This window comes from Stenella coeruleoalba (genome assembly GCF_951394435.1).
Source record: "Stenella coeruleoalba genome assembly, chromosome: 2".
In the NCBI taxonomy this organism is placed as follows: Eukaryota; Metazoa; Chordata; class Mammalia; order Artiodactyla; family Delphinidae; genus Stenella; species Stenella coeruleoalba.
In genome coordinates, this window is record NC_137147.1 from 85,400,620 (window position 1) to 85,415,543 (window position 14,924).

Below are 14,924 nucleotides of genomic sequence, written 5' to 3' on the forward strand. Positions count from 1 at the left end.
CAACCATCATCACTATCTAATTACATAACATTTTCATTACCCTAAAAAGAATAACTGTCCGTCTGGGGTTTTTCTGTTTTGTTTTTTATAAATTTATTTATTTATTTTTGGCTGCGTTGGGTCTTTGTTGCTGTGTGCGGTCTTTCTCTAGTTGCAGCGAGCAGGGGCTACTCTTCATTGCAGTGCACGAGCTTCTCATTGCTGTGGCTTCTCGTTGCAGAGCACGGGCTCTAGGTGCGCAGGCTTCAGTAGTTGTGGCTCGCGGGCTGTAGAGCAGAGGCTCAGTAGTTGCTCTGCGGCATGTGGGATCTTCCCGGACCAGGGCTTGAACCCGTGTCCCCTGTATTGGCAGGCGGATTCTTAACTGCTGCGCCACCAGGGAAGCCCAACTATATGTTTTTAAAATTAAATGATTGTGAACACTATTTTTACATTTTTTAAGTTTATGAAGTAAAAATTTGCAAACCTCTATGTGTATAAACTTATACATATATGTTAGGTGTTCTGTTGTCCATGAAATCTGGGAACCACTATTCTAAGAGATATCTGAAGTTCCTGTGTCCAAATATGAGAAGATTAAGGAGAAAAATTTAATAAGCAGAGTGTGCAGAGAGCAGCTTTGAACTGGAGCCTTTTTTCTGACTGCTGGCTCCACAGGCAAGCATCTGTGTTTCAGTGAGGAAGACCTTTCTGTGAGAAGTCTACTTTCTTATTTAACAAAATATTTACTGATTTTAATTAAGAATTGTAGCTGTGTTATTATTTTAAAAAGGCATAAAATGCCAGTAGATACCAATGAGACAGCATGTCTTAAACAGAATCCCAGTGTATAAGACAGGTAAAATGAGAATTCTGCTACTTAAATTAGGGGTGGGGAGCAGACCCTTCTCACTTAGCTTCCTGTGTTGCTCAGCATGGCCCTTGAGATGCCTTCAGTGAATAATAGAGCTCAAAGATCACATTTGAAAACCACTTCAAGAAACATGCTTGTAGACTCTATGCTATGGGGGCCTGATCGAGGCACAGGCTGGTGGCAGCCTAAACCCATGGCTGAAATAGCCTCTTGAAGGCTAAACTTGAATCAGCACTGACACTGTAAACCTGAAACTGTGGAGTAATGACAGCCAATGCTCAAAACCCTATTGTACACATGCAGAACGAGACTCAAGGGGGAAACCTGGCATGACCAAGGTCTTAGACTGTCAGAGCTAGAACTAGAACTAGGACCTTCTGATTCTTGGCTTAGTGTTTTTCCCACATTTTTTCAAGATCTAATTATATGCCTTTTTCTACATGTCTCTAGCTTCCTGGAAATCTATAATGAACGAGTGCGGGATCTGCTGAAACAGTCTGATCAAAAAAAGACCTATAATCTGCGGGTCAGGGAGCACCCAGAGATGGGGCCCTATGTACAAGGTGAGCTACTGTGGTCCTGGAGGTCTGAGACTAAACTGAAGCCTAGGAAGCGCTCCTGATGGTTGCTGATTCATTCAACAAACGTATAATGAATACTTACTATGTGCCAGCTACTGGTATTAGATGCCAAATAGGTACCAATAAGTAGAAAAGGCAGTCTTGCCCTCCCAGGCAAAGTTATACTCTTGTGGGGGTGAGTCAGAAAACAAGCACTACTTACAGTTGTAATAAGGGCTAATAAAAAGATAAATAGATACAGTGATGGCAAAGAACACTGGATGGTGTAGGCAACCCATCTGCATAGTGTGGTCAGGAAAGCTTCCCTGAGGAGGTAACATTTTAAGCTGAACCTGGAGTGGATACAGGAGCCAGTTGTGTGAAGAATGGCGTAGCAAGAGGAAGAGTGTTTCGGGTTGAGGGAGCGGCATGGGCTAGAGCCCTGAGTGAAGGGCTTGGTGGTGTCAAGGGGGCCAGTGTGTCTAAAGCATGGGGAGTGAGGGGGAAAGTGACGTGGAATAGGGCTGGGTCTGTGGTGCCAGGTCCAGCAGGGCTGGGACTGATTCCCAGGTCATCCAGTCTCCTTTTCGGGGCACTTTCTGTTCCAGTGGTGGTGATAGTCAGGGACAAGGGGAGATGTCAGACATGGAGCAGGGTCTACTTGCTGTTTCCTCATCAAGCACTGATACTTGGTGTTTGGTTCCATCTGTCTTATTCCATTAGGCTGAATCTTGCTATTAAGTAGAAACTGTTGGGTTCTTTTGTGGGGGAAGCTTATTTAAATCTTGACAAGGAGAGGGACATGAAAGATCAAGAGCTGGTCTCTTCTCTGATCAGGGCATGGCTAATGGCTGACTCAGTAGGTGTGCCAGTCACTGATTCTGCTGAGTCTTTTCCCAAATGTTCCATCGTAATTGGCAGCCTGGAAGCAATGATGAAAATACCGTTTACTTTGCCAGGAGCCAGTTGGAGATTCCTCTGTAAAACTCTGTGGATATATATTTCTGTGTAAAACAGTAATTTGAAGGCAGACCATGAGTGGATGCAGTAGTGCCACAGTTTCTCATATTTTAATTTATTTTTATCTTAATGTGCTTTTTGGGTGTGGGGGGCGGGTAGGGGGAGTAACTAGAGGAGACCTCAGATGTAGTCCCGATGTCTTCGTTGCACAGAAGATGAAATGAAGTCTGGAAGAAGTTAAGGGATGTTCCCAAAGTTGCACAGCCGGTTGGGGCAGGGTTGGAACTGGGAACCTTTTCTAGGACTGGAAGAGAAGAATGGGACAGAATCCTGTACCTGGAGGAGACCTATGATCATAGGTTCTTTGATTGGCATAGTACCTGAAACCCTGAGAATTCACGCAGGGTGGTACAGCTTGGGTCATATACCCAGCGACAGGATCAGACTTAAATCTCAGGGCTCTTTTGGATACCTTCATGAGTGAACCCTTGTGGAGAGGAAGGATGCTTGGTAAGAAATAATTCTAAACCAGCAAAAAGTCTCTTAGGTCCTTTGGGTTACATGTTTCTTAAAGTTGGTCTGGACTTTCTCAAATCATTACAAATACAGGTGGACATTTCTCTTATTTCCTAGTAAAGGAGCCATGAGCTCACATAGTATAGAGCCAGCCTTGGAAGCCGAGACCCTAAATAGTCACTCTGAACTTATTCCCATTACTACCCTCTGATGGCATTACAGCAAACTTTTTATTTTTAAAAATGTTTGCTTTCTTTATTCATTTAGTATTTATATTACCTGCCAGTCTGTCTGTCTATCTTTATCTTCGGCTCATATATTCTGTGAATACGATTCCAAAGCAGAAAGTGGTTTCTGCTTTGAAACCAATTCTACAGGAATTTATTGAGTACTTGCTGGATGCCTATACTATTCAGGTTGCCATGGGGAAATATGAAAGATACAAGGCCTTTAAAGAACTTGCAGTTCCAGTTTAGAACTATAAGCCTGAACTTGATAGCTGCCTAAATCCAAGAAAAGAAAAGGGGTAGCCTCTTACTTTTCGTTAAAGTTTATGAATTAGATGACAGATTAAGTTGAAATCTGAAATGTACAGGGCCCTGCCCAAAGCACACGTAAAAGTCCAATGGTTACAGGGTCTAAAGTGATATTTAAGTGAGACAAAGGCACTATCATATTTTTGCTTTGGTCTTTATCTTAATATACAGGGATGGGTACAAAGCAGGAGGTTGTTGGAAGAGGGTAGTTGGGACTCTGAAAAAAATTATTTTGTATTTTCTTTATACTCATTCTGCACATAACAGGAGTATTTTTGTGTGTTTGTTTTTTTAATTCTTACACCTTTTTTTCCTTGCCTTTCTACACTGACTAGGACCTCTAGTACCATATGAAATAAGAGTGGTAACAGTATTTAGTTTTGTTCCCAGGGGAAAGCTTCAACATTTTACTATGGTGTTTGCAGTAGCATTTGTTGTTAATAGATACTCTTTATCACGCACTTCTCAAACTATCTGTGAGGAAGGACTGGTTTTTAAAAAAATTTCCAATCCATGGCAAACAAATACTTTGATAAAATAAAGATGAATTACTAGAAAAAAAAGAAAAAGACATCTTAGTTATAAGCCCAAATTCTTCTTTATTAGATTCAAAAGATATAAAATTTGTAATATTGTTGTAAAGGTTTCTGTACCTGTCTCATCGCACATCAGTAACTGTTTGAGAACTGGCTCCAGTCTGTGCAGCAGCTTTGAGAAGCACTGCCTTAGCAGGTTAAGGGAATTCTCTTTTTTATCTTAGTTTTCTAAGAGTTTTTATTTTTATTTTATTTTATTTTTTCGGTACGCAGGCCTCTCACTGTTGTGGCCTCTCCCATTGCGGAGCACAGGCTCCGGACGTGCAGGCTCAGCAGCCATGGCTCACGGGCCCAGCCGCTCCGCGGCATGTGGGATCTTCCCGGACCGGGGCACGAACCCGTGTCCCCTGCATTGGCAGGCGGACTCTCAACCACTGCGCCACCAGGGAAGCCCAAGAGTTTTTATTTTTTAATTTTGAAACAAACTTTTGAAAAAGTTGCAAATATAGTATAAAGAACTTTTTTTATTTTTACATTTTTTAAATTTTTGGCTGCATTGGGTCTTCGTTGCTGTACGCGGGCTTTCTCTCGTTGTGGCGAGCGGGGGCTACTCTTTGTCACGGTGCACGGGCTTCTCACTGCGGTGGCTTCTCTTGTTGCGGAGCATGGGCTCTAGGCGTACGCACTTCAGTAGTTGTGGCACGAGGGTTCAGTAGTTGTGGCTCGCAGGCTCTCGAGCGCGGGCTCAGCAGTTGTGGCGCATGGGCTTAGTTGCTCCGCGGCATGTGGGATCTTCCCCGACCTGGGTTCGAACCCATGTTCCATGCATTGGCAGGTGGAGTCTTAACCACTGCGCCACCAGGGAAGTCCCTAAAGAACTTTTTAACTTGAACCATTTGAGAGTAAATTGCCAACCTAATGACCCTTACCCCCGATTATTTTAGGGTGTTTTTCTTTCAAACAAGAATGTTCTCCTGTATAGTTACAACACAGCCATCCAAATCAGGAAATTAACTTTGATGCATTGCTACCATCTGATCCTTAGAACCCTTTTAAGTTTCACTAATTGTCCCAGTAGTTGTCCATTTGAGAGTTAAGGGTTGCCTTTGGTTAGGGTGTCTCTCCAGTGTTCTCCAGTCTGGAAGGCTTCTTGGTCTCCCTTGACTGTCATGAACTTGATACCATTAAGTGGTGCACAATTTTGATATGTCCCATTACTCATGATTTTTAATTTCCTCACTTAAGGTCATATCTGCCAGGCTTCTTCACTCTGAAATTGCTGTTTCCCTTTTGTAATCAACAAGTGTTTTTTGTGGGTGCGGTCCTGTGAAACTATGTGTGTGTCCTATCCTCATCTGACATTCAGTTTATTTTTTAATTTATTTATGTTGGCATAGACTCATGGTTTCTTATTTTATTGAATGAGTCACCTTCTGTTACTACTATTTTTTATTTTGATGCTCCAATTATTCCAGATTTAGCCAATGGAATCCACTTCAGGTGTGTTCCTGTGACATTTTGGCATATCACCATCATTCTTTGAGCACTTCCTTGCTTTCTGACAGGAGATGTTTGAGGTTCATCTGCTTTCCCTCCCTCAGTCTTTGAATCAGCCGTTTCTCCCAGGAGCCCTGGTTCTTCTTTTTTTTTTTTTTATTTGTAGTATAGTTGATTTACAATGTTGTGTTAATTTCTGCTGTACAGCAAAGTGCTTCAGCTATACATATATATACATTCTTTTTTTAATATTCTTTTCCATTTTTGTTTGTCTCAGGATATTGAATATAGTTCCCTGTGCTAGACAGTAGGACCTTGTTGTTTATCTATTCTATATGTAATCTGGTCCTTTTTATTGGAGAAAAGTTTTTGGAAGCCAAGATCTAAGTTCTAGGTATGCTCATTGCTTTTGAGATGCTGCAACTCCTAGTCCTTCTGAGTGGACGGAGCTAATATATGTTCACACCAGTACTTCCAACTGCAGTCCAACACAGCAGGGTTCATTCTGGATTTCTCCCTTTCCAGATTTGTAATTGCTTTATCCAAAGGTGGAAATGCTTCTTTGATCGGTCCCTCCACCCCCATGTGTAATTAGTCTCGTCATTGCTGTCCTCTCTCTTATGTGGATGCCCGCCTCACCTGGCTGTGCCTCTCACCACAGGAAGCCATGCTCACCGTGCCTGCATTCCAGCGCTCCGTGCAGGGCTGCCTGTCCCCACCCCTCACTGTGCAGGTACCTTCCATACCCCTCTTGGTCTTGGTATTCTTTTGCTGGGCCACCTCCTCACGCCAACTTAGAAATCTTGTTCCGCTGCCAGTCCCTCTGTGGGGATGCCTTTCTCTCCTTGTTGGGCCTCTGACTTCTCACGGCAGGCTGCCCCCACACTTGGGTAGCCTGCTCACCTTCCCCGGGCTCCCATGCCCTGCACTGGGCTGCCTCCGTGGGGACGCTCTGCTCAGCCCATCAGGCTCTGACTTTCTGTGCTGGGCTGCCACCCGTGTCATCCCCTCCTCACCCCACTCTCAACGCCAGGCCTTCCCTCTGTGGGGACGCCTTCCTTATTCTTCTCAGGCTTTTCACCCTGACGTGGTTGCCTGCCTTGCTCTGCTCCACGTAAGGACTTTAGGACTAAATTGTTCACGAAAGGGAAATGGAAGGGGTTCTAGGAATTTTTTTAAAAACATAAACAGCCATTGAATTTTTAAAAAATACTTATTTATTTATTTATTTTGGCTGCGTCAGGTCTTAGTTGTGGCATGCAGGATCTTCCGTTGCAGCAGCTGGGCTCTTTGTTGTGGTGCATGGGCTTCTCTCTAGTTGTGGCACGTGGGCTCCAGAGCGTCCGCGGGCTCAGTAGTTGCAGCGCGTGAGCTCCAGAGCACGTGGGCTCTGTAGCTGTGGCATGTGGGCTCTGTAGTTGCAGCATGCAGGCTCTCTAGTTGTGGCACGTGGGCTCAGTAGTTGCAGCACGCAGACTTAGTTGCCCCGCGGCATGTGGGATCTTAGTTCCCTGACCAGGGATTGAACCCCATCCCCTGCATTGGAAGGCGGATTCTTAACCACTGGACCACCAGGGAAGTCCCTGAATTTTTTTTTAATATTTGCTTTATATATGCTTGTCTATATTGTATGATTTGTGTCCTTTGTCCTGTTAATAAGGTGAATTACACTGATTTTTGAATGCTATAGCAGTCTTGCATTCCTAGCATAGACCCAAGTTACCTGTGATATATTTTCCTTTGTATATACTGCGGAATTTGGATTTCCAGTGTTTTGTTGGGAGTTGTTGCATGTATGTTCAAGATTCAAGAGTGAAATTCTCCTCTAATCATCATCTTCCTTGTCTTGTTTTTCTTCCTCCTCCTCTTCTCTTCTTTATCCTTCTCTGATTCTCCATTTTCCTTCATCAGGGTTAAGTATAAAGGTTACGTTTGTTTCCTAAAATGAGTTGAGAGATGCTGCCTCTTTCTATTTTCTGAAAGACTTCTTGTAAGATTGGGGTTATTCCTCCTTAAATATTTGGTGGAATTTGCTGGCAAAGCCTTCTGAGTCTGGAGGATTTTTTGATGAGAAGGTTTAAGATTATAGATTTGATTTCTTTCAAATATTCTATTTTTTATTGCACCAATTTTTGGTAAATTGTATTTTTCTAAAAAATCCACTTCCTCTAAATGTAAGACATGTATCTGCATAAAGAGTAATATCTTCTTACACTTTATGTGTAAGATGACTCTTTAAATGTAGGATCTCTTTTTTCATTCCTAACTGGTTATCTATCCCTTGTCTCTTTTTTCTTGTTCAAATTAAGGACTTATTAATTTTATTTGTCTTTTCAAAAAATCAGCCTTTGGTTTTGTGGCTTCCCTCCACTGTAAGTTTATTTTGTATTTATTAATTTCTGTTCATATTTTTGTTATTTTATTCAGCCTTTCCTTGAGTCTAATTTGCTGATTTTTTAACCTTTGTAAGTAGATGCTTAGCTTGTCGATTTTCATCCTTTTTTCTTTCCTAATATATTTATTTACAGCTATAAATTTTTCTGTAAATATAACTTTAGCTGCACTGCACACATTTTAATATGTAGTATTTTTATCTTTATTTAGTTTAAAATTGTATGTAATTTTCATAATGATTTCTTTTTTGACCCATGGGTTATTTAGAATTGCATTTCTTAATTTTCAAATATTTGGAGATTTTATAGTTCTATTTTATTATAGGTATCTACTTTAATAGAATGGCATTCAATGAACACTCTATATGATTTCATTTAAAAAATATATATGTATAACAATTTGGTTTGTGGCCTAGCATATGGCTAAGTTTTGTAAATTTTCCATGTGTTCTTAAAAATAATTATGCAGTAGTTGGGTATAGCATTTATAGAATACTATTTGTCAAGTTTGTTATTTGCATTGCTTAAACCTTCTATAACCCTATTGATTTTTTTTTTGCTTGTTTTATGAGATAATAAGAAAGGCTAGTTAAAATTTCCTGTTATGACTATGAATGTCTTTTTCTCCTTTTAATCCCAGCAATTTTTGTTTTATATATTTTGAGACTATTATTATGTGCATACAAAATTAGAATTATTAAATCCTCTTGATGAATGCTTCTCCCGTTTTGAAGGATCCCTCTTTATCTCTAATAATGCTTTGCCGTGAAGTCTACTCTGCTTTGTCAGGAATTACTATAACTACTGTAGCTTTCTTTTGGTTAGTGTTGGCATTTTAATCTTTTTTATACTTTCTCCCTTTCTATATCCATATGTTTTAGATGTGTTTTTTTTTTAAATAAAATATTTGGCTTTTGCTTTGTTTTATCTAGCATCACAATTTTGGTCTTGTAATTTGAGCATACTTCAAGCATATTTTGGTCTGTTTATTTTTAATATAATTACTAATTTTATTTGGGTTTAATTCTGTTACATTGTGTTTTCTCTTTACATTGTTTTATGTTCCTTTTTCTCTACTTTCATGATTTTTGAGTTGGTTAATTTTTAAAATTATCCCATATTTCTCCTCTTTTAGCTTACTGTTTACACATTGTCTTATTATTTTAGTAGTCATTGTAGAGATTACAGCATGGGTCATTGACTTATCAAAGTCTAATATTGTGGTCTAAACTTTTTTTTAAATCTCCTACCTTCTGTCTGGTATTTTCCTTCAGCTAAAAAATAATCTTTAGTATTTCCTCTAGTGTGGGTCTGCTGCTTACAAATTCTCTTGGTTTTCAGTTGATTGAAAATAACTTTATTTCTTCTTTATTCTTAAAGGAGAAGTTCACTAAGTATAGAATTTTAAGTTGGTGGTTATTTTCTTTCAGCAATTAAAAATTATTCCACTGACTTCTGCCTTCCATTGTTTCTGTTGAGATGTTATCTTAGTAATTCCTTTAAGGTTTTTCTCTTTGTCTTTGGCTTTTAACGGTTTAGCATGAAGTGCCGAGGGATAGATTTTTTTTTTTTTAATTGTGTCAGGCTTCCTGAATCTGTGGTTTTATATCTTTTTTTGCAGACATTTCTAAGCCATTACTTCTAACATTGCTTTTACCCCACTCTCTCCTTCTGGAGCTCCAATTACAGGTGTGTTATATATACTTTATGATTCTTACCCTGTCTTATATAATGCTTTGTATCTTTTGGCTCTCTGTGCTTTATTTTGGTTGTATGTTTCTGACATATGTTCCTGTTCACTAATTGTTTTTTTTACTTTTTTATAAATTTATTTTATTTATTTAGTTTTGGCTGCATGGGGTCTTCGTTGCTGCGCATGGGCTTTCTCTAGTTGCAGCGAGCGGGTGCTACTCTTGGTTGCAGTGTGTGGGCTTCTTGTTGCAGTGGCTTCTCTTGTTGCGGAGCACGGGCTCTAAGTGTGCGGGCTTCAGTAGTTGTGGCACGTGGGCTCAGTAGTTCTGGCTCGCGGGCTCTAGAACGCAGGCTCAGTAGTTGTGGCACATGGGCTTAGTTGCTCCACGGCATGTGGGATCTTCCCGGACCAGGGCTCGAACCTGTGTCCCCTGCGTTGGCAGGCAGGTTCTTAACCACTTCACCACCAGGGAAGCCCTCACTAATTGTTTTTTAAGCTATGTCTAACCTGCTGTTAAACTTAGATACTTAGATGAGAAACTTAGATGAGTTCTTTTTTTCACTTACAGTAGTTCTTACTTCCCAAATCTACATTTGATCTTTTTATTATAGTTTCCAATTTTCTCTGAGATTTTATAATCTTGTCTTTAGCCCCTTGAAAATAGTAAGCACAGTTACTTTAAAGTTACTGTAACTCCAATATCTGGATCTTTCTTAGGTCTCTTTCTATTCCCTATTATTTTTGCTGGTTTTCATTTATGTTGTCAGGTCTACTTATGTGTCTGGTTTGTTATAATTTTGTGCCAGACAGTATTTGCTAAATTGCTTATAGAAGTCATTTGTAGGTCTAGAACAGTGATATCTGCCAGTACAGAAGACTTTTATTTATTTGTGCCAGGTTCCTGCACACATTAGTGATTCAGAATCACATCAGTCCAATTTAAGGACTGAGAATGTTCAAAGCTGAGCTGTAATCCCTTCAGAGGCTATTTACTTCTAATTCAACCTTATTCCTGTGTTTTAACCCTTTGGGTTTCCAACCCAAAGATGTGGTGTGCCATAGGGCCCACTCCAGGTGGGCTGTGGACTGCAGTCTGTGTCTCCCTAGACCTGTGAGTTTGTCAAGAGAACTGCTGTCAGCCACTTCTCCTCAAGGTTTGGCAAATGCTCTCAGAGGAGAAGCGTCCCCAAATGCCGGCCTTATCTCTGTGGACTTCCATCCTCCCCCAGTATATAGCCTGGAAATTTTTCACTGTCTCATCATCCCTCTGTGCCTTCACACTGATCTTTTATATTTTGTCCAGCTGTTTCTAATAGTCTTTAGCAGAAGGATTGGTTTATATTATGTAATTTGCCATTACAGAAAGCAGAAGTTCTCTATCCTTGGTTATTTTTTTATTTTTATTTTTTTGGCTGCGCTGGGTCTTAGTTGCAGCACACAGGATCTTTGTTGAGGCATGCAGGGTCTTTTAGTTGCAGCATGTGGACTTCTTAGTTGTGACATGCAGACTTCTTAGTTGTGGCATACGAACTCTTGGTTGCGGCATGCATGTGGGATCTAGTTCCCTGACCAAGGATCAAACCCGCACAGAGTCTTACCCACTGAACCACCAGGAAAGTCCCTATCCTTGGTTAAATTTTTAAAATTCTTTTTATTATAGAGAATTTTGAACATTTTGAACAAAAATAGACTAGTATAGTGTACCCCCATTTCACAGTAACCCATAACCCAATAACCCTTTGCAAATTCTGCCCTGTCCACATTCCTGTCCACATTCTATATTATTCTGAGGCAAATTCCAGATGTCACATCAATTCGTCTAAATATTTTAGTATGTAGCCCTAAAAGATAAGGTATGTCTTTTTAAAAAATCATACCCACAACTATTATCACATCTAAATAATAGTAATAATTCCTTGATATAAAAAATCCAGGGCTTCCCTGGTGGTGCAGTGGTTAAGAGTCCGCCTGCCGATGCAGGGGACGTGGGTTCGTGCCCCAGTCTGGGAAGATCCCACATGCCACGGAGCGGCTGGGCCCGTGAGCCATGGCCGCTGAGCCTGCGCGTCCGGAGCCTGTGCTCCGCAACGGGAGAGGCCACAACAGTGAGAGGCCCGCGTACCGCAAAAAAAAAAAAAAAAAATCCAGTCAGTGTTCAAGTTACTTTGCTAATTTTTAGTGTAAGTGTATTCAGCTCATCAGCCCATAAATTTACTTTGGTTCCTGAATCTCTAATACAGAGATCCTCTAGCACAGTTGTGAAGGCCTTTTTTGACTTGGTGGGTAACCAGCCATAAAGATTTACTTTCATGCCCTTAAGCTCTCTTTACCTATCTAAAGCCTGCCCATTCCACAGTGGCTAAATTCAAGTCTCACTTCCCCCATGGAGCTTTCCCTGACCACTCCTCTGATCTCCTCAGCATTTATTATCTTTCTAGTCCTGTGGCACTTGGCCATATTATCTTGTATCATAAAACTTCTCATGATTGTAAACTCTGGGAGGATAAGGACATGTGTACTGTATGGTTTGTATGTCAAACCGAGTCCGCCATTTTGTGGGGCACGTAGCCCTCGTCTGCCTCAGGAATTTTGTGAGGGCCAAATGAGGTAATTTATGAGAACTTTTCTTATAACCTATATAGCAAAATTGTAAGGAATTGTTATTGCTATTCTTTTCATTGTTGTTAGCATAACCGCTACATGAATTCTAGACTATAATGTCTGTGTGGGCAGAGACCTATGTTCCCAGAGAGACTGTCACAATGCCTGACAGTAGGCTTCCAATAAATATTTGTTGACTTAATTTATTATCTGAATTAAGTTGTTCCCTCATTCTTGTCTGTCAACTGATATGAAATAGGATGATAAATTTAATTACCTACAGGAAAAGGTTAAACTTTGCCAAAAATTTTTAATTTCTTTTTTCCTCCTTGCAAATTGGATAGGTTTATCTCAACACGTAGTTACCAGCTATAAGCAAGTAATTCAGCTCTTGGAGGAGGGAATAGCAAACAGGTAACAGGTTTGTTTGTCCTTGTCATTCTTTCAGTCTCATTCTTATTTCCTGTGTTCTCATCCCCCTTCACAGTGTGTACTCTCTCTGCAGCTCCCCACATCCACAATCAGCAGGCCTTTCTCAGAACAGAAGTGTACCCAGTGCAGGGGGCAGTGGCTGAGATCTAGTGCTCTTCTCACTAGTGGTGGAGCTGGAGTTTGTTTTGGGTATAATAATATTAGGCAGTTAGCCCAGAGTATTACTCTATGCTTTGTCTTATAATACACGACTTCTGCTCTTTTTCATCAAAGAACAGATTCTTGCCTGCACTGTCCTCTCCTTGATAGAGGTGATATACTTTAATATAGTTTATATATAGTTTAAAATGTTTCAGAAAACCATTTTTCTTCTAGTTTTGCATACTGTAAAGGTTACTCAAAAACAGACTGTTTTGAATCTGCTATGAAATACTATTGACTCTCCTGAAACCTATTGTAAATTGTGATAATACTCTATTTTTAGTTACTATGAAATACCCAGAATGTTATTTTACACCCCCAAAATAGCCTTTTTTACCTGAAAAAGAAAATTGGGGGGATTTAGAGTCTTCTGCGTACCCTATTAATAACACGTCTGAGCTCACTGAACATAAAGGAAGAAATTTAAATTTAACATTCTGTTCCTTGGCTTTCGTGGAACTGTTCTGGAGGCACTTGCTTCATGTCTTCAGGGTACCCTGAGCTCCTTGATCTTTAAGTGTCAGGCCTTACCTTGTCCTTCTTATCCTTGAATAAATCAGCCTCTAGGTTTTGACTCTTTTCTTCAATTCTGTAACTCCTCTGAGAACAGAAGTCAATGAGTTGGTCTTAAACTGAGGCAAGATTGACTTAGATTTAGATGAAGGGAAGACTCTTTTGACTTTAAGGGTCAAGACTGGAATGAATCTTTCAGGGAGCCTATGAATTCTACCTGGCTTAAGCATGATGTTCATGTAATTCAAGATCTCATTTTAGCCCTTTCTGGCACTATAAGGTTAATATTCTGTGTTTAATCATGACTTACTTTCTCTGTCTTTGAGCCTTCTTCTCCAGCAAGCTCTCTACGTCCATTTGTCTTATTTAAATGGGTCTGTTTTAGGGATATTCTTACAGGTTGATGACTCTTTAGTATCACGCTTTCAACTCTGAGTTTTAACTTCTATTGCTTAAAAAAAGTTCTAATTGTGGTTTAATATGAAGCTACACTCGCTTTTATTCTTAGATATCAGGACCTAGAGCACTGCTCCTGCCCTCTTGGGGCCACTCTCCTAACAATAACAGACTAAATAACATGTGTTTCATGATCCTCACTTGTGAACCTCAGCACTAACATCTCTTGTGTTCCCCTTGGATCCTTAAAGATCAACGTGCATAAACAATCCTTGTCCTAATTTTCTTCCCTTATATACACAGAATCACAGCAGCAACGCATGTTCATGAGGCCAGCAGCAGATCCCATGCCATCTTCACTATCTACTATACGCAGGTTGGTTACCACTTATATTTGCTTAGATTTCTTCCTTTCATTGTCCCTTTTGACTGATTTCCTGTCTTCCTTCCTATTTCTTTTTCTTTCTTCCTACCTTTCCCTTTATAGGTCCTCTGATATGACCTAACATTATAAGTAGGACCTACACACAGTCTACTAAGCTACACACTCAGAAAGCGTAGAGGCATTTCATAAAGACTAATCAAAATGTCTTTGACCTACATTTTACTTTTAACATTTCAAAGTACTTTAATATCTATATGATCAGTCTGGGCATTTAAAAAGAAAATAAACATTAAAATTAAAAAGTAGGGACTTCCCTGGTGTGGCTCAGTGGTTAAGAATCCGCCTGCTAATGCAGGGGACATGGGTTCGAGCCCTGGTCTGGGAAGATCCTACATGCCACGGAACAACTAAGCCCATGTGCCACAACTACTGAGCCTGCACTCTAGAGTCCATGAGCCACAACTACTGAGCCTGCGTGCCACAACTACTGAAGCCCGCCTGCCTAGCGCCCATGCTCCACAACAAGAGAAGCCACTGCAATGAGAAGCCTGCGCACCACAATGAGGAGTAGTCCCTGCTCACTACAACTAGGGAAAGCCCACATGCAGCAGCAAAGACCCAAAGCAGCCAAAAATAAATTAATTAATTAAAAAAAAAAAGAAACTGACTCTAAGGGCTCCACATGTTGGATTCAGCATACAAAGACTTCCAAGCAACTAATATAAATACATTCCAAGAGCTGAAGGAAACCATGTTTTAAAGAATTAAAGGAAAACATGATGATAATGACTCTAGGGAATTTCAATAAAATGATAGAAATTATTTTAAAAGGGGGAATTCTGGAAATGTACA

At 40.3% G+C, this 14,924-nt stretch overlaps 1 protein-coding gene across 6 annotated transcripts in view; it reads left to right on the forward strand.

Moving 5' to 3' along the window:
- STARD9 (StAR related lipid transfer domain containing 9) overlaps positions 1-14,924 on the forward strand; it is a 126,129-nt gene that overhangs the window by 63,459 nt on the left and 47,746 nt on the right. For 5 of the 6 annotated variants that reach the window (XM_079915114.1, XM_079915115.1, XM_079915116.1 and 2 more), the window contains 3 exons: positions 1,304-1,416; positions 12,490-12,559; positions 13,991-14,063. In XM_079915114.1, coding sequence (XP_079771240.1) covers positions 1,304-1,416; positions 12,490-12,559; positions 13,991-14,063 — 256 coding nt within the window. Of the gene's footprint in view, positions 1-570; positions 1,417-12,489; positions 12,560-13,990; positions 14,064-14,924 lie in introns of those variants that run through there. The other variant, XM_079915118.1, reaches the window with a different exon arrangement.